Source organism: Hyla sarda, chromosome 3 (genome assembly GCF_029499605.1).
Source record: "Hyla sarda isolate aHylSar1 chromosome 3, aHylSar1.hap1, whole genome shotgun sequence".
Classification (NCBI taxonomy): Eukaryota; Metazoa; Chordata; class Amphibia; order Anura; family Hylidae; genus Hyla; species Hyla sarda.
In genome coordinates, this window is record NC_079191.1 from 161,666,738 (window position 1) to 161,694,188 (window position 27,451).

The following is a 27,451-nucleotide window of genomic DNA, read 5'->3' on the forward strand; positions in this document are numbered from 1 at the left end:
CTCAGCCGGGTACAGTCCTTAGTGAAATTAATAGTCAGGCACAAGCTTAGTGGTTACGTTGCTGAACTTTGAACTGGAACAACTTAGCACAGTCCTGCTAGGCACTATTCTTGAACTTGGTTGCTGTAAAACAAAAATGGTTAGACAGGAAAACAATATGACATTACTGGGATGTTGTAGTAGATAAGGGGTTAATGTTAACCCTATAGTTCGTGACGCCAGGCTGAGGGCTAGTATGCTGAGGTAATTCTCTGGCCTATCGCCACCCTTCCCAGAAACGATAGGTGCATGTAATAAAATGACTGAAGGTCCACAAGGTACTTGAAGTGAACAAACTTTACTTAAGTGCTTGCAGTACATCCAATGAACAATGACAGTCTCAGGCAAACGGTCTCTATATATCTCAATGACTGACAATTGTTGCGGACCTTGAATGATATTAAAAGTCTCTGAATTTAGAGTAGTTATTGCAGATCCGTCCGGATTTAGGGGATAGATAAGGTCCGGTGATCCTGCAGAGTGCGTGGAGATTGATACACTCAGAAATTAGAAGTTATCGGCCGTCGCCGCAAGGATCAGACCTAGACTCACTGATCTCAGCAGCGCAGATGCTTCTTGCTTGCTTGCACAGGAACAAGAGAGAACATGGCTGCCGCTCCCTTATATGGGCAGGGGGCTGGGCTAATCTGATTGGTCCGAACATCTGTCACTCACTGTTACACAGTGTGATGGGATTTACTACATCACAGGGACCTTCAAAGGTCCTCAAGCAGAAATACCATAGAGTTCACCTGACCACGTGACCCACAGGTCCTGCTACGCTATGGGCAGGTAGTTAACTATTTATTTACATTTATACAATCTTATACATCCAAATCCTAAGTGGTTACTGGACAATTACCAACTGGATGAGAGGTGACTAGGGGTGAACTAGACAATTGGGACCCCAACGTCCTAGGGACTCTGGCTATGGGGACCCACAATAAAAGGTACCGGATAGGATACGGTACCGGGACACCACAGAAGTAATTTACAAATCTGCAACAGAGAGGGGGAGAGGACTCTTAAGAATATCACCTTATACCAATAGTACGGTCCTCCACGACTTATGTCATAGTCTCCTGCGGGGTGCACATACAACAGTATGAAGTATCCAATGCAAATACATAAAGAAGCACGTACGTGCACTCACCGCAAAGCAGAGACAGTCAGGTGTGAAGATTCGGTGACGGGGTGCTGAATCTCTGCATCGGCGCTGGCATGCCTCCGAGCACCACACGCCAGCGCAGATGCCGAGATCAGTCACCCAGTCACCGAATCTTCACACTTGACTATGCACGAGTGCACGTACGTGCTTATATATGTATTTAATTTACAAATCTGTTTAACTTTCTGGCACCAGTTGATTTAAAAAAAAATGTTTTCCAAGGGAGTACCCTTTAAGAAAAAAGGCAGAAAGGGCTTTATTGATACGATGGTCCAGCCATGTTTTATAACTATGGTAGGTTACATGAAGGTACGTGAACCAATCAACTAATCTCTGAATTTCCAAAATGTAGAAGGGGACTGCCGAATATGGTCTCCAAGACCCAGAGGTCTCAAAAGGGAGCAAAGTGATAGTAGGGGAGCTTTATTAAGACATGCTATATACCTGCACGAAAATATATATTTTAAAGGAACATATAAAACTGTAGATGTTGGTTATAACTCTGAAGGTTTGGGGTATCGAATTCCAGAGAACTGGTGCAGCACGAGCAAAGTCTTTGAGATAGAAGTGAGAGGTTGAGATTATAGAAGATGTTAGCTTTAGATTATTTGTAGAATTCTAGACAGAGATAGGGGAGGAAATGTTGGGAGTTGCAGCACTGTGGAGAGCTTTGTGGGTGAGAGGATTTTGCACTCTATTATGGACAAAATAGGTAACCAGTGTAGTGACTGACACAGTGGGGAGGCATCAGTGTAATGGCTGGACAGCCTGATGAGTCCAGCTGTGACATTTTGGATGGATTGGAGAGGGGAGAGTTTACAGTAGTTAAGGGGTAATCCACCCCTAGACACCTTATCTCCTATCCAAAGGCGTTCATTTAGAGGGTCGGGTGCTGTGCCGGAGATTCGTGACGTCATGGCAACGCCCTGCTCATAACATTACGGCCTTGTCCCCTCAATGCAAGTCTAGGGGAGTCCCTCCCATAGACTTGCATTGAGGGAGCATGGCTGTAACATCACGAGCAGGGCATGACCGTGACGTCATGAGCCACCGCCCTGCTTCCCCAGTCATCCAGCACAGATCTGAGCAGCAGATGTCTGGGGTGCTGCAGCCGAGATCGTGGGGGTCCTCCACGGCGGGACCCAGACTATCAGACATCTTATTCCCTATATAGGCAGAGTACCCCTTTAAGGCTTAAATAAATGAAAGCAATAATGGCCCTTATTTACTAAGAGCGGAGTGTAGTTTTCTTTGGGGGCTTTAACCCCTTCATGACCCAGCCCATTTTCACCTTCATGACCTGGGCATTTTTTGAAAATCTGACCACTGTCACTTTAAACATTAATATCTCTGGAATGCTTTTACTTATCATTCTGGTTCCGAGATTGTTTTTTCGTGACATATTCTACTTTATGGTATCGGTAAAATTTCACTGATATTTGTATCCTTTCTTGGTAAAAAATCTAAAAATTTCATGAAAATTTTGAAAATTTAGCATTTTTCTAACTTTGAAAGTCTCTGCTTGAAAGGAAAATGGATATTCCAAATAAATTACATATTGATTCACATATACAATATGTCTACTTTGTGTTTGCATTAAAAAATTGACAAGTTTTTACTTTTGGAAGACACCAGAGGGCTTCAAAGTTCCGCAGCAATTTTCCAATTTTTCTCAAGATTTTCAAAATCGTAATTTTTCAGGGCCCAGTTCAGGTTGGAAGTGGATTTTAAGGATCTTCATATTAGAAATACCCCATAAATGACCCCATTATAAAAACTGCACCCCCCAAAGTATTCAAAATGACATTCAGTAAGTGTTTTAACCCTTTAGGTGTTTCACAGGAATAGCAGCAAAGTGAAGGAGAAAATTCTAAATCTTCATTTTTTACACTCGCATTTTCTTGTAGACCCAATTTTTGAATTTTTACAAGGGGTAAAAGGAGAGAAATCACCCTAAAATTGGTAACCAAATTTCTCTTGAGTAAGGAAATACCTCATATGCGTATGTAAAGTGTTCGGCGGGCGCAGTAGAGGGCTCAGAAGGGAAGGAGCGACAATGGGATTTTGGAGAGTGAGTTTTTCTGAAAGGGTTTTTGGGGGGCATGTCCCATTTAGGAAGCCCCTATGGTGCCAGAACAGTGGACCCCCCCCACATGTGACCCCATTTTGGAAACTATACCCCTCATGGAATTTAATAAGGGGTGCAGTGAGCATTTACACCCCACTCACGTTTGACAGATATTTGAAACAGTGGACTGTGCAAATCAAAAATTTTATTTTTCATTTTCACAGACCACTGTTCCAAAAATCTGTCATACACCAGTGGGGTGTAAATGCTCACTGCACCCCTTATTACATTCCGTGAGGGGTGTAGTTTCCAAAATGGGGTCACATATGGATATTTATTGTTTTGCGTTGTCAGAACTGCTGTAACAATCAGCCACCCCTGTGCAAATCGCCTCAAATGTACATGGTGCACTCTCCCTTCTGGGCCTTGTTGTGCGCCCCCAGAGCACTTTGCGCCCACATATGGGGTATCTCCGTACTCAGGAGAAATTGCGTTACAAATTTAGAGGGTCTTTTTTCCCTTTTACCTCTTGTGAAAATGAAAAGTATAGGGCAACACCAGCATGTCAGTGTAAAAAATTAATTTTTTTACACTAACATGCTGGTGTAGACCCCAACTTCACCTTTTCATAAGGGGTTAAAGAAGAAAAAGCCCCCCAAAATTTGTAAGGCAATTTCTCCCGAGTACGGCGATACCCCATATGTGTCCCAAAACTGTTGCCCTGAAATACGACAGGGCTCCGAAGTGAGAGCGCCATGTGCATTTGAGGCCTGAATTAGGGATTTGCATAGGGGTGGACATAGGGGTATTCTACGCCAGTGATTCCCAAACAGGGTGCCTCCAGCTGTTGCAAAACTCCCAGCATGCCTGGACAGTCAATGGCTGTCCGGCAATACTGGGAGTTATTATTTTGCAACAGCTGGAGGCTCCGTTTTGGAAACAGTAGCGTACCAGACGTTTTTCATTTTTTGGGGGGAGGGGGGCTGTGTAGGGGTATGTGTATATGTAGTGTTTTTTACTTTTTATTTTAGGTTAGTGTCAGTGTAGTGAAGTGTTTTTAGGGTACAGTCACATGGGCAGAGGTTCACAGCAAGTTTGCCGCTGGAAGTTTGAGCTGCAGCGCAAAATTTGCGCCATCTCAAACTTGCAGCACTCACTGTAAACCTCCGCCCATGTGAGTGTACCCTGTACATTCACATTGGGGGGAGGGGGCAAACATCCAGCTGTTGCAAACTCCGAGCATGCCCTTTGGCTGTCCGTGCATGCTGGGAGTTGTAGTTTTGCAACAGCTGGAGGAACACTGGTTTGGAAACACTAAGTTAAGTAATAAACTTTCAAGTGTTTTGCAACCAAACTTAGTGTTTCCAAACCAGTGTGCCTCCAGCTGTTGCAAAACTACAACTCCCAGCATGCATGGTCTGTCAGTGCATGCTGGGAGTTATAGTTTTGCAACAATTGCAACAGCTGGAGGCACTGAGGTAGGAAACGGACAATATTTCCCAACTAGTGTGCCTCCAGTTGTTGCAAAACTACAACTCCCAGCATGCCCAGACTGCCAAGGCATGCTGGAAGTTGTAGTTCGGCAATATCTGAAGGATCAGATGTTGCCGAACTACAACTTCCAGCATGCTTGGGCAGTCTGGGCATGCTGGGAGTTGTAGTTTTGCAACATCTGGAGGTCCACAGTTTGGAGACCACTGTATAATGGTCTCCAATCTGTGCTCTTCCAGATGTTAGAGAACTACAACTCCCAGCATGCCTGGACAGACTGAGCATGCTGAGATTTGTAGTTTTGCAACATCTGGAAGAGCACAGATTGGAGACCATTATACAGTGGTCTCCAAACTGTGGACCTCCAGATGTTGCAAAACTACAACTCCCAGCATGCCCAGAAAGCCAAAGGCTGTCTGGGCATGCTGGGAGTTGCAGTTTTGAAACTCTCAGAGGCAGAAGTGAGATCGCTTTACGGCGATCTCACTGCTGCCAATGAAGATGCCGCACTGCTGCCGGAAACTCACCTCCGGGACGCAGCGCCGCCGGGACTGCATGGAGGACGCCGGGACCGCTCGGGACACCGCTCGGACGGGTAAGTGACGCCGGGGGACGGGTCAGGGACACTTAGCAGAGCGGTGTGTGTCCCGATCCCCGTGATCGGGACTCACACACCGCGCTGCTAAGTATTCTGATAGCGAAACGCTGCTATCAGCTAGTCAGATTTGACCAGCTGATAGCAGCGATCGCTGGGGGGGGTGGGGGACGAAACCCCCCGTGGTTGCACGGTAAGATGGCTGGCTATCAGTGATAGCCACCATCTTTCCGGGCGCTGCGGGATGCCGCGAGTAGCGGCAGTAATATCCATGACGTACCTGTATGTCATGGGTCGGGAACACCTTGCCACCCATGACGTACAGGTATGTCATAGGTCGGGAAGGGGTTAATTCCCTAAAAAAAAAATTTGTACGGTATTTACTAAGGTTTCCCTACATTTTGCTTTTTTTTTTTTTTTTTCTTTCTTACAACTGCTCTGATCTGTCGAGTTTTCCTCAGCTCAAATCCACTACATTTTCTGTGGAAACCTTAGTAAATATGTATTTTTTTTATTTATTTTTTTGTGAAAATGTTGGGGACATGCCCTTTTTCGGTGGCCATGCCCACTTTCCTTAGCGGCCACCCCCCTTTTTCGGGTTTTCTCAGTTAAATAGAATGCTAGTCGGGTTTTTTTCAATTCTGGCGCAAATTCTGGCACACATTTGGCACAGAAAGAATATCTGTCACAATGTGCCAGAATCTGGCGCACAACCTGACAAAACATGTCAGGTTTACAATAGTAAATCAAGGCCAATGAGCCTATATCTATTGTATCATATTTTTTGCCTTGTTATTTCTAATTATGTAGGTAAAACTGTGGATGCTGTTCATCTAAATGTTATAGTAACAAGCAGTTGCTATAAAAATAAAGAAAATGCACTGAAAGTGGCTAAAGATGCCTATAATAACATTCACCTAATTTGATGCACAGTAATAATCAGGCATTTGTGACATATGGTGTCAATTTGTATACCTATAGAACATAAATGAAAAACATTGTTGAAATGGATAATATAATTCATTATGAGGATTTTTTTCCCCATAATACCAGGAAATAGGCCTCGGTCTCATGTTAACTGTCTTGACCAAATTAAGTAGGACAATAGATTGAACTAAATGGACTTTAGTTTTTTTCAACTTTATACTTTTTTACAATGTGACACCAGAAAGTTCTGTATTTATAGTTTATTTTCCTTTTTTTGTAGCTTTCAGTCAATAATTACTCAAAAACACATATCCGCGCTATCATGGGGACCATTATTTGCTGCAATGACATGCTGTCATTCTCTTATTATGCTTGATGGAAAAATACAAGGTGATCCGTTAGATCTGAAAATGTTTGAAGCCACTGGCTGGGTAAGGCTCTTAAGTTAAAATGTGATAATTGGAAATTTTTGGGATATATATATATATATATATATATATATATATATATATACACACAGGGTGGGCCATTTATGTGGATACACCTTAATAAAATTGGACTGGTTGGTAATATTAACTTTCTGTTTGTGGCACATTAGTATATGTGAGGGGGGAAACATTTCAAGATGGGTGGTGACCATGGCGGCCATTTTGAAGCCGTCCATTTTGAATCCAACTTTTGTTTTTTCAATAGGAAGAGGGTCATGTGACACATCAAACTTATTGTGAATTTCACAAGAAAAATAATGATGTGCTTGGTTTTAACGTAACTTTATTATTTCATGAGTTATTTTCAAGTTTCTGACCAGTTATAAAATGTTTTCTATGTGCTGCCCATTGTGTTGGATTGTCAATGCAACCCTCTTCTCCCACTCTTCACACACTGATAGCAACACCGCAGGAGAAATTCTAGCACAGGCTTCCAGTATCCATAGTTTCAGGTGCTGCACATCTCGTATCTTCACAGCATAGAGAATTGCCTTCAGATGACCCCAAATATAAAAGTCTTAGGAGGTCAGATCGGGAGACCTTGGGGGCCATTCAACTGGCCCACGACGACCAATCCACTTTCCAGGAAAATGTTCATCTAGGAATGCTCGGACCTGACACCCATAATGTGGTGGTGCACCATCTTGCCGGAAAAACTCATGGAATGTGCCAGCTTCAGTGCATAAAGAGGGAAACACATCATCATGTAGCCAGTTGAATGGCCCCAAAGGTCTCCCGATCTGACCCCCTTAAACTTTTATCTTTGGGGTCATCTGAAGGCAATTGTCTATGCTTTGAAAATATACAAGATGTGCAGCCCCTGCAGCATTATTTTTCTTGTGAAATTCCCAATAAGTTTGATGTGTCACATGACCCTATTCCTATTGAAGAAACAAAATTTGGATTCAAAATGGCCGACTTCAAAATGGCCTTCATGGTCACAAGTTTCCCCCCCTCACATATACTAATGTGCAACAAACAGGAAGTTAATATCACCAACCACTCCCATTTTATTAAGGTGTATCCATATAAATGGCCCACCCTGTATATGTAAGATACTGTATGAGCACACAGCAATATATTTTGTGATTATATATTTATCATTTCCAGGTAATAGATGAAACCTGCTCAGATGTTCATGATGGACAGTCTTCTGGAAATATTATTGTCCGACCTGGGCCCAACTCAACAATTATGGTACTGTATACTAATCTTAAATCAATAAATCACTATCAACCCCTTAAGGACTGAGGGTTTTACTGTTTTTGCACATTTTTTCCTCCTTACCTTTAAAAAATCATGGGGGGATATTTATCAAAGCTGTCTATGTCCCGCATCAATATAGACCGAACCACAGAGCATTGGGCCGGTCTATTGTGCACCTAATTTATCAAAAGGTGCACGACTCTTGATAAATTCTGCGCACGGACTTCGGGATCTATGCTTTAGACTGTATTTAAACCTGCTCCAACATGATCTGACATTTTGGCGTACTTTCAGGCGATGCAACTTGTCACTGAAAAGTCGCTTTTGATAAATTCAGCACCAATGCATTTTCCAATGCATTTCCGTCTAAAATAGACTAGAATGCATCATGTTCTAAAAATCCTCTAAAAACCAGTCTAAATCCTTTGATAAATATCCCCCATAATTCTTTCAATTTTGCACCTAAATATCCATATGATGGCTTATTTTTTGCGCCACCAATTCTACTTTGTAAGGACATCAGTCATTTTACCTAAAAATCTATGGAAAAATGGAAAATAAGATCACTGTGCGACAAAATGGACAAAAAACGCCATTTTATAAATTTTGGGGGCTTCCGTTTCTACGCAGTAAATATCTCGGTAATAATGACTCCTTCTCTTTATTCTGTGGGTCCATACGATTAAAATGGTACCCTACTTATATAGGTTTGATTTTGCCGTACTTCTGGAAAAAATCATAACTACATGCAGGAAAATGTATACATTTAAAATTGTCATCTTTTGACCCTATAACTTTTTTATTTTTCTGCGAATGGGGCAGTATGAGGGCTAATTTCTTTGCGCCGTGAGTTTTTAGCAGTACTGTTTTTGTATTGATCAGACTTTTTCATAGCTTTTATAAATTTTTCCATTATATAAAAAGTGACCAAAAATACGCTATTATGGACTTTGGAATTTTTTTACGCGTACACCATTGACCGTGCGGTTTAATTAACAATATATCTTTATAATTCGGACATTTCCACACACGGCAAAACCACATTTTCTTTGTTTACACAGCTTTTTTTTTTATGGGAAAAGGGGGGTGATTCAAACTTTTATTAGGGAAGGGGTTAAATGAGCTTTATTAACTTTTTTTTCACTCTTTTTTTTTTTTTTTTTGCAGTGTTATAGCCCCCCTAGTGGCTATAATACTGCACTAACTGATCTTTTACATTGAGCAATGGTATCTCATAGGAAACCATTGATTGATGATTCTGCCGCTCTTGACTGCTCATGCCTAGATCTCAGGCACTGAGCAGTCATTCAGCAATCGGCGATGCAGGAGGAAGGTAAGTACCCTCCTTGTGTCTGCCAGCTGTTCGGGACGTCGCGGTGGTCTTAAATAGCCCACTGAGCTAGCCGGGAGTAATTTACTTTCACTTTAGACACGGCAATCAAATTTGAAAGCAGCATCTTAAAGGTTAATAGCACGCGGCACTGCAATCAGTGCTGTGCTCTATTAGCCATGGGTCCCGGTCGTTGCTAGGTGCTGGGCCCCACCTGCTATGATATGGGGCCATGCCGTGGCCCCAGGTTATAGAAAGGGAGCGGACTCTGGGGGCATTCAGGTACGCCCTGCATCATTAAGGGGTAAAACTTATATACAGTATAGATGAGTGACTTTTTAAAAAGTTTGGTTCTGCTAGTTCGTTGAACTCGTTGGAACTGTTTAAAGTTACGACAACATGCATGGTTATGACAACATGCATGGTTATGAGTAAAGGGATGGTACCCGATAGTAGCTATGAGGTTGAATAAAACACACTGAATTAGTGAATTTTTTTAAAGCTTCTTAAAATGAATGTCCAAAAATTAGCCCTGTTTGAGAGTAGTAACAGATTTTGTGCCCCAAAAGTGAAGAAACAGTGGCTTTTTGCTTTTTACAAACTGTGAAAAATGATTCCCAGTTTGGAGCACAGCAAGAAATGAACAAAGTGACACAAAACCCTTTATGCACTGATTTTTCACAATTATTGTAAAACAAAAAAAAAAAATAGCACACAGAAACTTTTTGCACTGACAGAACAGATGCAGAATGCTCTCTGCAGTGCTGATTTTCTACAATTATTAGATTTTTTTATCTGCGTTGTTTACTGTTTAGTGCCCCTCACAGAGATCTTCACCTGCTATCCCTAAAAAGGCATTATGGGATTCCCTAAGGTCATGTGATCCTTTCTCCTTCTGATTTCTGCCATGTGGTTAATGTTATTTTAGCAGATTTTCCCAAACCGAATTGCCCAAACCAAACTTATAGCAAAGTTCTGATCAAACTCAAAATCTACGGATTTGATTTTCTCATCTCTTACTTATACTTATAACTTGTAATAATTTTGTAATAAGAAATATATGCTGCTTAAATTCATGTATTATTAAATACATTTTCTTAAAGGGGTACTCCAGGGGAAAACATTTTTTTTTTTTTAAATCAACTGGTTTCAGAAAGGTAAACAGATTTTTTAATGACTTGTATTAAAAAATCTTAATCCTTCCAGTACTTATCAGCTGCTGTATGCTTCAGAGGAAGCTGAGTTATTTTCAGTCTGACCACAATGCTCTCTGCTGACATCTCTGTTTATATCAGGAACTGTCCAGAGTAGGAGAAAATCCCCATAGCAAACCTCTCCTGCTTTGGACAGTTCCTGACATGGACAGATGTGTCAGCAGAGAGCACTGGAGTCAGAATAAAAAGAACAACTCAACGTCCTCTGAAGCATACAGCAGCTCATAAGTACTGGAAGGATTAAGATTTTTTTATAGAAGTAATTTACAAACCTGTTTTACTTTCTGGCACCAGTTGGTTTGAAAAAACTTTTTTCTAATGCAGTACCCCTTTAAGTATCCAACATTGTGACTACATGTTACCTTTTTAACAGGATAATGTGAAGGGGCTGAAAGTTTTATTCCAGTACCCCTTTTCTTCGGTCATGCAACGTATGTCTGTTATCACTGATGTTATTGAAAAGGATGAGCTGATAATGTACATGAAGGGAGCGCCTGAGATGATCGCAAGTTTTTGTAAACCAGAATCAGGTATTATGTGCAACAGAAAATGTTGTGTATTTTAGAGGGTTTGAAACAGATCCAGAATGTGTTCCAGAGTTAGCAAACAATCTTAAATTTTATTTCTAAGGCTATGTTCACACATTGTTTTTTCAGAAATATGACAGCAAAATTAAGATTTTTATAATTAATGTGTCCTAGGAAAGTCTATGGGAAAGTGGTTGTTTGTACACACATTATGTAAAAAATACAGACACAATTTTACAGCCACATAAATCAGTGATTGTTATGCCGAGCGCTCCGGTTCCTCCTCCTCCTCCGGAGCGCTCGCGGCGTCTTCTGCCCTGCAGCGCTCCGGTCAGCAGCACTGACCGGAGACACTGCTCTATCGTGCCCGGCGGGGATGCGATCCGCCTAGCGGGACGTGCCCGTCCGCGGATCGCATCCCGTCCCACTCACCTGTCCCGATCTCCTGCTGGGTCCCGATGCGTGCGGCCCCGCTCTCCCGCCGGGGCTCTCAGATTTAAAGGGCCAGCGCACCGCTAATTGGTGCCTGGCCCAATCACCCTAATTAGCTTCCATCTGCTCCATGTGTATTAAAGTCTGGTTCCCCTTCCGTTGCCTGTCGGATCTTGTTGCCTTGTGCCCTGTGAAAGCGTTATAGTGTGTTCCCAAGCCTGTGTATCCAGACCTTCTGCTGTTGCCCCTGACTATGAACCTCGCTGCCTGCCCTGACCTTCTGCTACATCTTACCTCGCCTCTGTCTAGTCCTTGTGTACCGCGCCTGTCTCAGCTGTCAGTGAGGTTGAGTCGCTATCGGGTGGAACGACCTGGGGGTTACCTGCCGCTGCAAGTCCATCCCGGTTTGCGGCGGGCTCTGGTGAAAACCAGTAACCCCTTAGATTCCGTTCTCCTGGTACGGCCCACGCTATCACCTCACTGACACAGAGGATCCACCACCAGTGTCCTCTCCGCATACCAGTCATTTATTTACTAGACTATGCGTACTACAAATGACTGCATGTATGCCAAGATTTCAAACCTCACAGGAAAAAAAGTAAAAGTGAACGTTAATCAACATTTATCTTGACATTTACCAAATCAGTAAAAAATGTAATTCCCAAAAGTAGCAGATAACACAGTAAAAATAAAAACAGAAGCCAGACCCAATTGAATGTCTATAACAATTGTTAGCATAGGTCTGTAAAAGCGGGGACCATAGTATCAACCACAAAGGAAGAATAGGGAGAAAAATACACTCAGCCAATGTTTTAATACAACTAGAGATGTGCGAATCGAATGTGACAAATCCGATTTTGTTATGAATTTCATGAAAAATTTCATTTGTAACGAATGTGAATATCGACGCAATTCTATTGCGCAAATCGCTTCATTAAACTCCATTTAGTGCGGTCCAGGCTCCAGGGCATGTAAAATGGCAGATCTACATGTGAGGACATGGGGGAAGGAACTCTGGGAAGGCGGGAACAAGGGTAGGTGGGATGACCCTGATTCACATGCAGGATGCAACTGAACAGCAGTCAGTCACCCCTGTGATGTCACAGCCCTATCTAATTGGCAGCCATATTCCAGCTAGTCACTTCATGCTTTTACCTCAGAGAGATAGGAATGTCAGCGCTTTGTGCGTTACACAGAAAAGCTTTTTTTCCAGCAAAGTTTCACCTCCTAGTCACGTCAGTGTTCTGGTGGACAGAGAGCAGTGCGTTTTTCAGTGAAAATTAATTTTTACTGCAGCCATTAACCTCCCAGTCACTTTCTACAGCAGTGTTTTACAGAGAGGGGCAGAGAGCTGTGTGTTGCATCATACATTTGAACAAGCTGGCTCAGCTTGAGAAACCTTAGCAGAGGATGAAGGAATAATTTTTCAGCCAACTCTGTCTGTTTGTTCCACAACAAATGGTCTGCTGGTTATACTAGTCTGTAGACGGTATAATACCAAGCAGTCTATTCCTAATAGTCTTTGAGAGAGTGCAATTTTAGGTTCAGTACACAGAGACTGTGTGCTGCAGCACTGTTGTGTACTGCTGGTGTTGTGCAAAAATAAATTTTTTAAGCGTACTGTAGCACATTTTTCTGCCCTCATAAGTGCATACCACATACAGTACGTACATCTAAGTAGTGTACTATTTTGTACCTGTTAATCTGTCAAGGATCTAGATACTGTGAAAGGCCAGGCAATAGTAATCACCGGCTGGGGTTTTACTCCACTACTTCTTTAAGCCTACTGTAGCGCAGTTCTTCTGCCCTCATAAGTGCATTCCACATACCTACATCTAAGTAGTGTACTATTTTGTAACTGTTAATCTGTCAAGGTACTAGATACTGTGAAAGGACAGCCAAAAGTAATCACCTGCTGCTGTTCTAGACAAATACTGTTTTAAGCATAGTGAAGCGAATTGTACTCCCCTCATATACGCACTAAGTATGTCAGGCAGAGAAGTGCCAGGACATGCAAAGAGAAGTGTCAGAGGCCTTAATTAATCAGGCTCAGGCAGAGGTCACAGCAGAATAGGGGCGAGTGGCAGGAGGAGTCACAGCGAGAGGCCTGAGCTCCCGGTATCAGCTTGCGGTCGTGTCTCGACCAGCAACCCATCGGCCATCATCGTTTGGTTAACACGGTCATCCACTTAATCACAAGTGACATCTGATACCCCCAGTCAACAGTCGGTGGGTTCCTCAGACACAGACCTCAGTTGGTATGGCCCGGAAGCAGTCCCTGTCCTTCCATTGCCTCTGTCCTATTCTGTTCCCTATCCTAAAGATTCAGTGAGGATGATCTAATAGAGGAAAGTCAGCATCTACTGCCCAGCCAAGAAGTGGAGTAGACATCTGCCGCTTCCTCCGCTAGGCGGGCAAGTAGTGATGAGGAGAGTGACGTGGGAGGCGGTGATGCCAGCAGACACTGTTTAGGAACCTGAGGAGGACATCAGTGATGTGCAGACTTTTTATGATGATGAAGCCAATTGCAATTGGGAGCCGGGTACAGAAGGGGGTTCATCATCCTCAGGAGAACCGAGTTGCAGGTTGCTCATGAGGCAGCAGCTGAGCCAGCAAGGTGGTAGCATGGTTGGCAGTCAGCATGGTGGCAGAAGTGGAAACTCTGGAGCCAAACGTGCACGGGGGAGACCACCTGCTTGGCGGCAGCCTACCTAGTGGAACAGGGGTTCCTGGAGACGGCGGCAGTAGCAGTCAATTAGTGTGGACTGTTGGTGGGAAAATCGGCTACTCGGCGGTGTGGCAGTTTTTCTTTAAGCATGGAGGAGGTTAACATAGCCATATGCAGGATGAGTCGGCAGAAGATGAAGTGTGGCCAGGGTCCCAATGTTGGTACCACGGCCCTGCGTCAACAAATGCTGCGCCAACGTAAAGTGGCCTGGGAGAACTGTGGCTCCGATGCCGCTCCCTCTTTCAGCCAGCCAAGGCTCAACCCCCTCAGCCGAAGGGAGCTATTTGTCATAGCCTCTTTCGGTTCCTCCAGATGCTCCTGCTCCTCCTACTTTTAGTCAGTCATTCTGCCAACAATCCATCGGTGAAGCCATGTCCAAGAGACAACAATATGCGCCCACTCATCCAACCGCGCAGAAGCTGAATGTGCTCCTGTCCAAGTTGCTGGTGCTGCAGTCCCTCCCCTTTCAAGTGGTGGACTCTGTACCTTTCAGAGAACTGATGGTTTGTGCCAAGCCAAGGTGGAGAGTGCAAAGCCATCATTTCTTTGCGAAGAAGGCAGTACCAGCCCTGCACAAATTTGTGGAAGAGAAGGTGGGCAAGTCCTTGAGCCTGTTGATGTGTACCAAAGTGTATGGCAACGCCGACGTCTGGAGCTGTAACTATGGTCAGGGACAGTACATGTCCTTTAGGGTGAGTGTGGTTCCTGTACAGCCACAACACCATCTTCGAAAGGTCACGCTGCTTCCTCCTCCATGCTTTCAGGCCTTTGGTCCATTGACAGTGTGAGACTCCCACTCCTCATCCTCCACCGTGTCCACCAGCCTGCACTGCAGAGACATGTCTCAGTGCCCCTTCAGCATATCATGTAGGCAGGGCACCGCGGTGTCACGCGGTTCTTCACATGGTTAGCCTTGGCGAGTCACACAGGGGAGGAACTGCTAAAATTAATTCATAAAGAAATCTGAGCATTGCTTACTCCACGAAAACTGGAAATGGGAACCATGGTGACTGACAACGGAAAGAAAATCTTGTCTGTGCTGCAACAAGAATGGCTGAGCCATGCGCCCTGCATGGCACACGTGTTCAATCTGGTTGTTAAGTGGTTCCTGAAGTGTTCCCCCATTTGCAAGACATCCTAACAATGGGAAGGAAACTTTGCATGCACTTCAGCCACTCGTACACAGCAAGGCACACCCTCCTTGAGTTGTAGCGTCACAACGGTATCCCCCAACATAGTCTGATTTGCGACCTTCCACACGTTGGAATTCATCCCTCCATATGTTGGACCGATATACGAACAGAGAAAAGCCATCACTGATTTCTTGATGATCCAAGTGGATAGGGGGACTCACCTGTGTAACTTCAATGTCAACCAGTGGCAGCTCATATGTGACACCTGCCATTTGCTCAGGCCCTTTGAGAAAGCCACATTATTAGTCAGTCGCCAGGATTATGGGATGAACAACGTCATTCCACTGCTTCATTTCCTACAACACGTGTTGGAAATTATGGCTGGTCAGGGCAATGGAGACATGACGCCTGTATCTCACAGCCACATGATCCCTGTGGGGGCTGAACTGGAGGAGGGGGAGGGGCACAGTGGAGCACAGTTTAGGTTTCACGAAATGGGCGGTTTTTCTAGTCATCTGACAGGAGAGGAGGAGCAGGAGCAGCCAGAGTAGCTAGAGGGTTGAGGAATGAAAGACAGAGGACCCAGACACACCTTGGCAGTATGCAGTGGAGATGAAGGCAGGGAGTCCCTCCGAGTCACTTGCACAAATGGCAGGATGCATGCTCACTTGCTTGCATAGTGACCACTGAATTGGCACCATTACGCAGTGGGATAACTTCTGGCTCTCCACCTTATTGGACCCTCACTACCTCCACAAAATGGGAGTCTTTTTTACACCAACTGAGAGGAAGGAGAAACTGACCTGCTACAGAGACATCAGTTTGCCGATGCCTATTGGCGCCATCATCCATCCTCTCGCAGGTCTGACTCGGGGGGCCCTCTGCGCTCACCTTCCACTGCCATGGCTGCTGGGGAGGGGTGGGGTGGAAGGAGCAGTACCAGGTCCATCAGCAGCAGCCTGAGTCTACAGTCGATGATGAGTACCTTTCTGTGAAGTGAAGCAACTCATCAGCAGCAGGTAGACCTGGAACAGGACCTGAACCAGCAGGTGGTGACATAACTTGACATGAGCATGCCCACACACCTTGAAGACCCGCTGGACTTCTAGGCAGCCAAACTTGATTTGTGGCCGCAACTAGCAAAGTTTGCCCCGGAAAAGCTGTCCTGCTCGGCCAGTAGTGTACCATCAGAGTGGGTGTTTAGTGCGAAGGGGGCCACAGTCACCACAAAGAGAACTCTTCTGTCCACAAAAAATGTGGAGAGACTGACCTTTGTGAAGATGAATCAGGCATGGATCAGCCAGGATTTCCACCCACCAATGCCTGATGCATCAGAGTAGATTTACCATGGTGCCACACCAACACTTCACAAATATGGATAGTGCCAAACAGATTTAAGGCGCTGCTCCCCAGTTTCAAACATTCCTCCGTATCAGACTTTTTTTCACCCACATTCGTCATGGGTGCTGGTATTGCCACCCACCGCACCACTCTGTCACTGGGTCACTTTCAGGACTCCTGATGCTGCTGCTGCCACCTCCAGGCTGGCTCATTCAGCCACTATATGGTCTCCTCATGCTTCTGCCACCTCCAGGTTGTGTCATTTAGACACTATATCTTCTCCTCATGCTGCCGCCACCTCCATGCTGTGTCATTCGGGCACGGACTGGAACAGGGGGTAGATCGCCTTGTGGCAAACCGCCAGCTCGATGCTCACCAGAATGGGTGCTCAAAAAATTTAAATACATTGAAATTAAATTAAATTTACATATAAAAATCTATTTATTCTCTTCAATTTTGATGGCGTATGATTGATCCAGACGCTTTGCTGCAGTGATTCTAATAGCGATGCCCGTAATCTGCATGTCATACTGTATAACAGTATTATTTCACTAACACAGCACACTCCCTATGCGTGGTAGGACAAAGCAAAGTGTTCTATACCCCTATTGAGACTCTCTGTAGGCCAGTAATAGCCATTTTTAATAGCGATTCACCGCAAATAAATTCGACCCAAACCAAATTAATTCGGAAAATTCGGCAAATCGAATCAAAAATTTGCTCATCTCTAAATATAACCAAGAACAAAATGAGTCTACATAGAAATCTTCTGACAAAATAACCCCCCCTCCCCTAATACTAAGATGGTTTCCATCCATCCACACTCATTACTGCCCTCATAAACAATGAACTTTTAACATCGAGGGGATCTTCAGGGGAACATAGACCAAAATACTGGATTATTACAATATGGCATGTATACACGCCAATAGAAAAGCGCAGTACATGTGTAGTTATATAGTACATGTGTAGTTTATAGTTATATAGTTAAGTTCCAATACATGATAAATGTATTACAAAACATTGAAAGGTATGTATTACCATGTATATACTGCACTTTTTTATTAGCTTGTGTTCTTGCCATATTGTAGTACTCCTGTATTTGGTTCTGTGTTTCCCTGAAGATGTTCTTATGTTATGATTTCATTGTTCATGTGGACAGTTTCTGTCTACATGAACAGTGAAACCATAACATAAATTAAATATATTAAATAATTAGCAAATTAAATAAATACCCTCTAAGTACTAAGAAGGTTCCTAACATATTTCGTGTTAGGAACCATCTTAGTACTTAGAGGGTATTTATTTATTTAATTTGTCTGCTGATTTTTATGTACTTGGTTATATTGAAACAATGGTTAAGTGTATATTTCTCCCTAGGCTCTAGTGTTGGGTAACAATTCCTCTATTCAGTGTGATGAATACTATGGTCTCTGCTGTTACATATCTATGCTTACAATTGTTATGAATTCTCATTTGGGTCTGGCTTTTGTTCCTATTTTCACTGTGTTATCTGCAACTTTTGGGAATTAACTTGTTTCCTTACTTGGTGGATTTTGAGATAGATATTGATTAAACCTTAAGTTTAACAGTACCTCTATTTTTACTTTAGTTTATGCCACTTATTTATGTAGCTTTAAACATGTTTTGTCAGGTTGTGCGTGCGAATTTGGTGCATTGCACCACAAATTGTGTCTGTGCCAGAATTTGTGCCCAAAAAATGTAAAAACCCGGCCAACTCTCCATTTCATGCAGAAAACCTAAAATAGGTCGTGGCCATCTGGAAATGGGCATGGCTTGCAAAATGGGGTGTGTCCTCAACATAAAAAAAAAATACTAACATGTTTAAGGTTTCCACAGAAAATTTAGGGGATTTGAGCACTTGAAAACCCCACAGAACAGGGCATGTGTAAAAAAAAGGAAAGTGTAGGGAAAAAGGCAAAATGTAGGGAAACATTGGTAAATACCGTGGAAAAATATTTGTAGGGAATTTAAAACCACAAAAAAAAAAAACTACACTCCTCTTTTCCATAGACGTTCATAGAGCACATTAAAAGGGGTACTCCGCTCCTGGATATCTTGTTGTTGGTAATAATTACACAAAGGAAATTTGCATAAAAAACACTGTGAACATAGCCTGTGTTTTTTGTTCTGAAACATTACAAAGACATGTGGCCCAGATTTATTAGACTGTGTAAACTAAGACTCCTCAGTCTAAGTATGTGCCAGAAGCCCAGAAGGTATAAAAATAGTACATTAAAATAAATTGATGTATAGCATATTCATTATGTCCTTTTAAAGTTCCCAGCGGATTTTTGAAAGAACTAGAGAGATACACATTTCAAGGCTTACGAGTAATTGGTGTGGCCTACAAAAAGCTGATGAATATCAGTTGTGAAGACTTACAAAACATTGAAAGGTATGTATGTATGTATGTAAGTGCACAGAGTATGCTGGGGAATATATTGGTGCTATTTTGAATATATAGATTATAAATAGAATATATACTGCGATAAGTATAGCAATGAATGTAAAAGTAAAACATGCAAACCAGTGCAGGATACCAGACAGGGATTAGACGGATGCAGTTATGAATAGGTCACAACATGCCCCATGGTGTTGACACCCCTGAGGAAATTGCCTAACAGCGATGGAACGTGAGGGGCTGTGTGGGGGGCACATGTTGTGACCTGTTTATACCTGCATCTGTCTTATCCCCATTTGGTATCCTGCACTGGTTTGCATGTTTTACTTATACATTCATTGCTATACTTATGCTCTGTAGGTTAGCCAGTTCAGCCTGTACATTACTTTGTCTTGATGTTATACTGTGTAATTTGATTCTGTACACTAGGTAATGTTTTTTCTGCCACATATATGGTTTAAACTAGAGGTGCACTGAAATGGAAATTTGAGAACGGAAACAAAACCAAAATTAAAAAAAATGTCCGGCCGAAACCGATACCGAAACCGAAAATGACTTCTCCCCGTCTTCTGGTAAAATGCAGCGCTCCGCTTATTAGATTAGATTAGATTCCCCCACATTAGATTGCCAGCTCCCCCACATTAGGTCGGGAGTTCCCCCACATTAATAGGCAGCTCCCCCACAATAGTAGGCAGCTCCCCCACAATAGTAGGCAGCTCCCCCACATTAATAAGCAGCTCCCCAACAATAGTAGGCAGCTCCCCCACAATAGTAGGCAGCTCCCCCACATTAATAGTCAGCTCCCCAACAATAGTAGGCAGCTCACCCACAATAGTAGCAGTTCCCCCACAATAGTAGGCAGCTCCCCCACATTAGGTCAGCATTTCCCCACACAATAGTTGGCAGGTTCCCCACAATAGTAGGCAGTTCCCCCACAATATTAGGCAGCTTCCCCAACAATATTAGGCAGCTCCCCCCACATTTGTAGGCAGCTCCCCCCCACATTAGGTCAGCAGTTCCCCCACAATAGTAGGCAGCATCCCCCCACCCCACAGACATACAGCTTCCAGCCATATACAGTGTATCGCTGGAGGCTGTATGTCTGTACTGCTGCCCCCACAGTGATCGGGTCACCGCTCCTCCGGCCCGGGGTCACATCTACTGCTATAGCCTATGGACCATAGCAGTAGGTGCCGGGACCGGAGGAGCGGTGACGGAACACTGAAGAAGATGACGCGCCGCCGGTCACTTACCAGGCCCCGGCCAGCGCGCGTTCTCCTGCGATGATCCTGCGGTCCTGCTGCGATGATCCTACGGTCCTCCTGCGTCTCTATGGTTGTACGCACGGGACGTCCCGTGCCGTGTGTACAACCATAGAGGCAGAGAAGCGAAGGACCGAAGGAGGAAGCACGCTGGCCTGGGAATGGTGAGTGACCGGCGGACATCCTTATGTCCCGAAAAGATTTTTCGGGACACAGGGATGTCCGGGATAGGAACACTTCTTTTTATGTGCCTGGGCCGGCTCCCGTGTGTGGCTGCAGGTGGGGGGCGTCCAGAGCATATAAAAACTAATACTGTATACTAAAAACCAGGGGGCCTCCAGCTGTTGTCAAACTACAACTCCCTGTATGCCCGGACAGCCTTTGCCGGTCCGGGCATGCTGGGAGTTGCAGTTTCACAACAGCTGGAGGCCCCCTTGTTTTTAGTATACAATATTAGTTTTTATATGCTCTGGCCGGCCCCCGCCTGCAGCCACATACGGGAGCCGGCCCGGGCACATAAAAAGAAGTATTCCTATCCCGGAGAGCGTGCCCCCCCCAGATGTTGCACCCGGTGCGGCCCCCCCCCCCCCCCTGCACCCCCCACGCTACGCCTCTGGCACTGGCAGTGTTTGTAACTTGTGCTGTGGGCGGGCAGGGGAGGTGCACATTTTTTGTTGTTTCAGCATTTCCCCAATGTACATGTGCCCTCTTGAGGGGGGTTATAGCCTCCCCTGATGTAGGAGGTTGATCTGGTTAGAGCAATTTTAATTGTTTTTAAAGGGGTTATCCGGGAAAAAACTTTTATATATATATATATATATATATATATATATATATATATATATATATCAACTGGTTCCAGAAAGTTAAACAGATTTGTAAATTACTTCTAGTAAAAAATCTTAATCCTTTCAGTACTTATGAGCTTCTGAAGTTGAGTTGTTCTTTTCGGTCTGTGTTCTCTGATGACACGTGTCTCGGGAACCGCCCAGTTTAGAAGCAAATCCCCATAGCAAACCTATTCTACTCTATGCAGTTCCCAAGACAGACAGAGATGTCAGCAGAGAGCATTGTTGCCAGACAGAAAACAACAACTCAACTTCAGCAGGTGATAATTATTGAAAGGATTAAGATTTTTTAATAGAAGTAATTTACAAATCTGTTTAACTTTCTGGAGTCAGTTGATATTAAAAAAAAAGTTTTTTCCTGGAATACCCCTTTAATTGTACTGTGTGTTTTTTGTATCAATGTATTTTTGTATATCATTTGCTAATAAAGATTAATATTTTATACAGAATATTGTTGTTATTGATAGGTGTCCACTGCACTTTAGTATATCCGCTTTTATCTCCTTTTGTTTTGAATATGTCTAGGATAGACTGCTTTGCACCCTGATATGTACTCTGATGTAGAGGTTGAGCCCCATGTTTTTGTGTTTGTTTGTATGTATAAGCCTTGCACTGTAGAACTTGGTCAGTACTTCCTTTGCTTGACTGTGGAGTGGAGGGTAAAAATGTAATCACTGAATCCACAATGGCCTAATTCATTGATCAGTTATTTGCTTCTATTTCTCTAAAGGGAAGAAGTTGAAAAAGATATGACATTCCTTGGTTTGCTGATATTAGAAAATCGGCTTAAACCAGAAACTTCAATGGTCCTTGAGGAGCTGCATGCAGCAAACATCAGAACAGTTATGATTACAGGTATGCGTATAGAGAACCACCAGAGTGAAAAATTGCTGCATTATTTATTAGTGCCACAGTATGTTTATACTGCTGTTATATGTATCAGGTATCACAAGATTGATACTGTAAATTGTAGTGAGCAACAAATCTAATGCCTCATTAAAATTGCATATATCTTTTGCCTTTTGTCAACATAAATTATTTTATTTAAATGAGGTCAGAACTCTATAGCTCCAAATGGAAAGGAACATGGAATCACCACACACAGACCATGCTCTGTAATTATTAATTAAATCCCATATACAGTATTACACAAAACAATGTTTAATAGCTTAACATTTGGATTGTATGAAACAAGCCTTTAGCTAATTAAGTAAATTATTTAAAATAATGGCAAATGTTTTGCACGTTTTCTGTCATCTCTCTGATTTATGTATTAAAGGGGTTCTCCAAAGGATAGGGGATAAGATGTCTGGGCTGTCACCACGGCATTCTGAACACTGAAGTTTAGAGCTTACATGTTCATGATGTCACGCCACACGTCATGCTGTAGACATGAATGCAGGGGGTGTGATGGTTGTGGCCACCCATCATACAGCATGGAATGGAGTTTGCACCTTGTATCGGATGACTGGGGTGCAGCTGTACCCCCGCAATCAGACATCTTATCCTCTATCCTTTGGAGGGGCATCTTTAAGTAAAAACCTTGACCTTGACTCTTGTTATTGACTATGGGCTCGGTCTGATTCCATTATTGACATGCTTGCTTTGTTTTGACCCAGTTAGATAACTATTCTTCCCTTTCTTGTTCACATATTTAATGGAAGGGACCATCGCCTAGTTAGGGGCCATTGTTTTGGGAAGGTACTCCAAATAGGTAGAGAAAGTATTGCGAATGAAGATTAGGGATGCACATACTTGCCCTTGAACCTAGTAGACAAAAGTCATGACTGAGCTTACTATAGTAATATACAGTAGCTAGGTACAGAGGTGAGACAAAGAACAGAAGGAATATCTCTCACGAGGATCTGCTAACCTCTTGTTGTTTGAAAGACACAATAACTTGTAATAGCCTAATATGTACATTGGTGCAGCCTCCCTGGATGTTAATGTAAGGATGTCTCCTGACCGAATTGAGAAAACTACAATAGGACTTCTTGACGCAAACCACTTTTTTAAAAACAACTTTTGAATAAAATCCAGTTCATTTATTCTAACACCAAACATATAATGGCCCAGATTTATCAAACTGTGTGAGAGAAAAGTGGAGTGATTTTCCCAAAGCAACCAATCACAGGTCAGTTTTCACTTTACCAGAGCTCGTTAGCTGAATTGTGATTGGTTGCTGTGGGAAAATCACTCCACTTTTTCTTTCACACAGTTTAATCTGTTGATCTGGGTCAATGTGTTTCACGGCAATGTTGCCTCATATTGTATACCACCAGAGTACATCTGAGGAAGATGTAAAATTGCCTTTAATTGCAATTTTTTTTTAAATTAATTTAATTTAAATAAAATTGGAAATGAGGCTGATTACAATTTTTATTAGGGGAGAGGCTTTTATAAATTTAAAGAAAATTGTATTTATATTATTCTTTTTAATTTCCCAAAAGGGACTATTATAAGCAAGTTTTTGATTGCTTTCACTGTTTAACTCTTTAATGACGCATGAGATCTTTTGACCTTAATGACCAATATGGTAAAAGTTCTGGAAGATTCTGAGATTTGAACTTCTCTACATGTAATAAAAATTGACATGTCAAGTGAATTAGTTGCTCATTCACATTTACAATATGTCTACTTTATTTGGCATGATTTGCTAAACATTAGAAGGCTTATAATATTAGAAGCATTAGAAGGCTTATAATATTATGAGCATTTTTTCCAAATTTTCAAGGAAACTTCAAAGTCATGTTTTTTTGGTGTGCCACATGTAATCACTGATGTCCACCAGTAAACATTGCAGAATCGAAATGTATATCATGGTGTGCAAAGTACCAGGCCACCAGGACATACATTATTGTTATAGTAGGTATTATGCACACTATTAGTTTGCCATGTTAAGATGCACAAATTTGTACATGATTTTAAATAATTTTGTCCTAAGATAATTTACATACAGTAAATACCTATTAGTCATTGTAATAATCAATTGAATAACATTGATTATCTTTGAACAATGAATCCTGTGGTGGTATATGTTATGCAGCAAGTAAATAGTCAGTTCTTGAAGTGGGCAACAGTAAGTATCTGAGTGACTTTTATAAGAGCCAAAATGGCAGCCCTTTTGGGGTGTTCCCAGTATGAAGTGATTAGTAGTTGCTAAAAGGACAAGGTAATGGGCACCCAAGGCTCATGTGTGTGGGGAATGAAGGTTAGGATGTCTGATTTGATAACAGAAAAGTTATTGTAGGAGAAATTCCTAAAAAAAAAGTTAAAGGGGTACTCCCGTGGAAAACTTTTATTTTTTTTTAAATCAACTGGTGCCAGAAAGTTAAACAGATTTGTAAATCACTTCTATTAAAAAATCTTAATCCTTCCAGTACTTTTTAGGGGCTGTATACTAAAGAGATGTCATGTGATGTCATGACCACAGTGCTCTCTGCTGACCTCTGCTGTCCATTTTAGGAACTGTCCAGAGCAGGAGAAAATTCCCATAGCAAACATATGCTGCTCTGGACAGTTCCTAAAATGGACAGCAGGGGTCAGCAGAGAGCACTGTGGTCATGACATCAGAGGAAATGCATTTCTTGTTTGGAGGTCTCTTTAGTATACAGCCCCTAAAAAGTACTGGAAGGATTAAGATTTTTTAATAGAAGTGATTTACAAATCTGTTTAACTTTCTGGCACCATTTGATTTAAAAAAAAAAAAAAAAAGTTTTCCACGGGAGTACCCCCTTTAACCCCTTAAGGACCGGAGGTTTTTCCGTTTTTGCATTTTCGTTTTTTGCTCCTTGCCTTTAAAAAATCATAACTCTTTCAAATTTACACCTAAAAATCCATATGATGGCTTATTTTTTGCGCCACCAATTCTACTTTGTAATGACGTCAGTCATTTTGCCCAAAAATCTATGGTGAAGCGGGAAAAAAAATCATTGTGCAACAAAATTGAAAAAAAAACGCTGTTTTGTAACTTTTGGGGGCTTCCGTTTCTACGTAGTACATTTTTCGGTAAAAATGAGACCTGATTTGTATTCTGTAGGTCCATACGATTAAAATGATACCCTACTTATATAGGTTTGATTTTGTCGGACTTCTGGAAAAAATCATAACTACATGCAGGAAAATTAATACGTTTAAAATTGTCATCTTCTGACCCCTATAACTTTTTTATTTTTCCGTATATGGGGCGGTATGAGGGCTCATTTTTTGCGCCGTGATCTGAAGTTTTTAACGGTACCATTTTAGCATTGATAGGACTTATTGATCACTTTTTATTCATTTTTAAATGATATAAAAAGTGACCAAAAATGCACTATTTTGGACTTTGGAATTTTTTTGCGCGCACGCCATTGACCGAGCGGTTTAATTAATGATATATTTTTATAATTCGGACATTTCCGCACGCGGTGATACCACATATGTTTATTTTTATTTTTATTTACACTGTGTTTTTTTTTTTATTGGAAAAGGGGGGTGATTCAAACTTTTAATAGGGGAGGAGTTAAATGATCTTTATTCACTTTTTTTTTTCACTTTTTTTTTGCAGTGTTATAGGTCCCATAGGGACCTATAACACTGCACACACTGATCTTCTATGTTGATCACTGGTTTCTCATAAGAAACCAGTGATCAACGATTCTGCCGGATGACTGCTCATGCCTGGATCTCAGGCACTGAGCAGTCATTCGGCGATCGGACAGCGAGGAGGCAGGTAGGGGCCCTCCCGCTGTCCTGTCAGCTGTTCGGGATGCCGCGATTAGCCGCGGCTATCCCGAACAGCCCGACTGAGCTAGCCGGGAACTTTCACTTTCACTTTTAGCCGCGCGGCTCAGCTTTGAGCGCGCGGCTAAAGGGTTAATAGCGCGCGGCGCCGCGATCGGCGCTGCGCGCTATTAGAGGCGGGTCCCGGCTTCACTATGACGCCGGGCCCGCCATGATATGACGCGGGGTTACTGTGTAACCCCGCGTTATATCAGGAGAGCAGGACCAAGGGCGTACCTGTACGCCCTTGGTCCTTAAGGGGTTAATATTGGCTATGATTAACCCCTTAAGGACCGAGGGTTTTTCCGTTTTTGCATTTTCGTTTTTTCCTCCTTGCCTTTAAAAAAATCATAACTCTTTCAATTTTGCACCTAAAAATCCATATGATAGCTTTTTTTTTTGCGCCACCAGTTCTACTTTGCAGTGACATCAGTCATTTTACCCAAAAATCTACAGCGAAACAGAAAAAAAATCATTGTGAGACAAAATTGAAAAACAAAAACGCTGTTTTGTAACTTTTGGGGGCTTCCGTTTCTAGGTAGTACATTTTTCGGTAAAAATGACACCTTATGTTTATTCTGTAGGTCCATACGATTAAAATTATACCCTACTTATATAGGTTTGATTTTGTCGTACTTCTGAAAAAAATCATTACTCCATGCAGGAAAATTAATACGTTTAAAATTGTCATCTTCTGACCCCTATAACTTTTTATTTTTCCGCGTATGGGGCAGTATGAGGGCTAATTTTTTGTGTCGTGATCTGAAGTTTTTAGCGGTACTATTTTTGCATTGAAAGGATTTATTGATCGTGATATAAAAAGGGACCAAAAATGCACTATTTTGGACTTTGGAATTTTTTTGCGCGAACGCCATTGACCGTGCAGTTTAATTAACTATATATTTTTATAATACAGACATTTCCGCACGCGGCGATACCATATATTTTATTTAAATTTTTATTTACACTGTTTTTTTCTATGGGAAAAGGGGGGTGATTAAAACTTTTAATAGGGAAGGGGTTAAATGGTCTTTATTCACTTTTTTTTTTGCAGTGTTATAGCTCCCATAGGGACCTATTACACTGCACACACTGATCTTTTGCATTGATCACTGGTTTCTCATAGGAAACCAGTGATCGAGGATTCTGCCGCTTGACTGCTCATGCCTGGATCTCAGGCACTGAGCAGTCATTCGGCAATCAGACAGCGAGGAGGCAGGTAGGAATCCTCCAGCTGTCCTGTAAGCTGTTCAGGATGCCGTGGTTTCGCCGCGGCTATCCTGAACAGCTCCCTGAGCTAACCGGCATGCTTTCACTTTCACTTTAGACGCTGCGTTCCACTTTGAACGCCGCGTCTAAAGGGTTAATAGCGTGCGGCACCGCGATCAATGCTGTGCGCTATTAGCCACGGGTCCCGGCCGTTGTTAGAGGCCGGGCCCGACCAGCTATGACGTGGGGCCACGCCGTG

General features: G+C 42.6%; 1 protein-coding gene across 1 annotated transcript in view; it reads left to right on the forward strand.

Annotated features, from left to right (window-relative positions):
* Positions 1-27,451, forward strand: part of LOC130361838 (probable cation-transporting ATPase 13A4) — a 135,533-nt gene that overhangs the window by 64,049 nt on the left and 44,033 nt on the right. Inside the window, exons 14-18 of the mRNA XM_056565397.1 lie at positions 6,569-6,719; positions 7,887-7,973; positions 10,900-11,056; positions 18,989-19,106; positions 21,953-22,077. Of these exons, the coding sequence (XP_056421372.1) occupies positions 6,569-6,719; positions 7,887-7,973; positions 10,900-11,056; positions 18,989-19,106; positions 21,953-22,077 (638 nt within the window). The remainder of the gene's footprint in view (positions 1-6,568; positions 6,720-7,886; positions 7,974-10,899; positions 11,057-18,988; positions 19,107-21,952; positions 22,078-27,451) is intronic.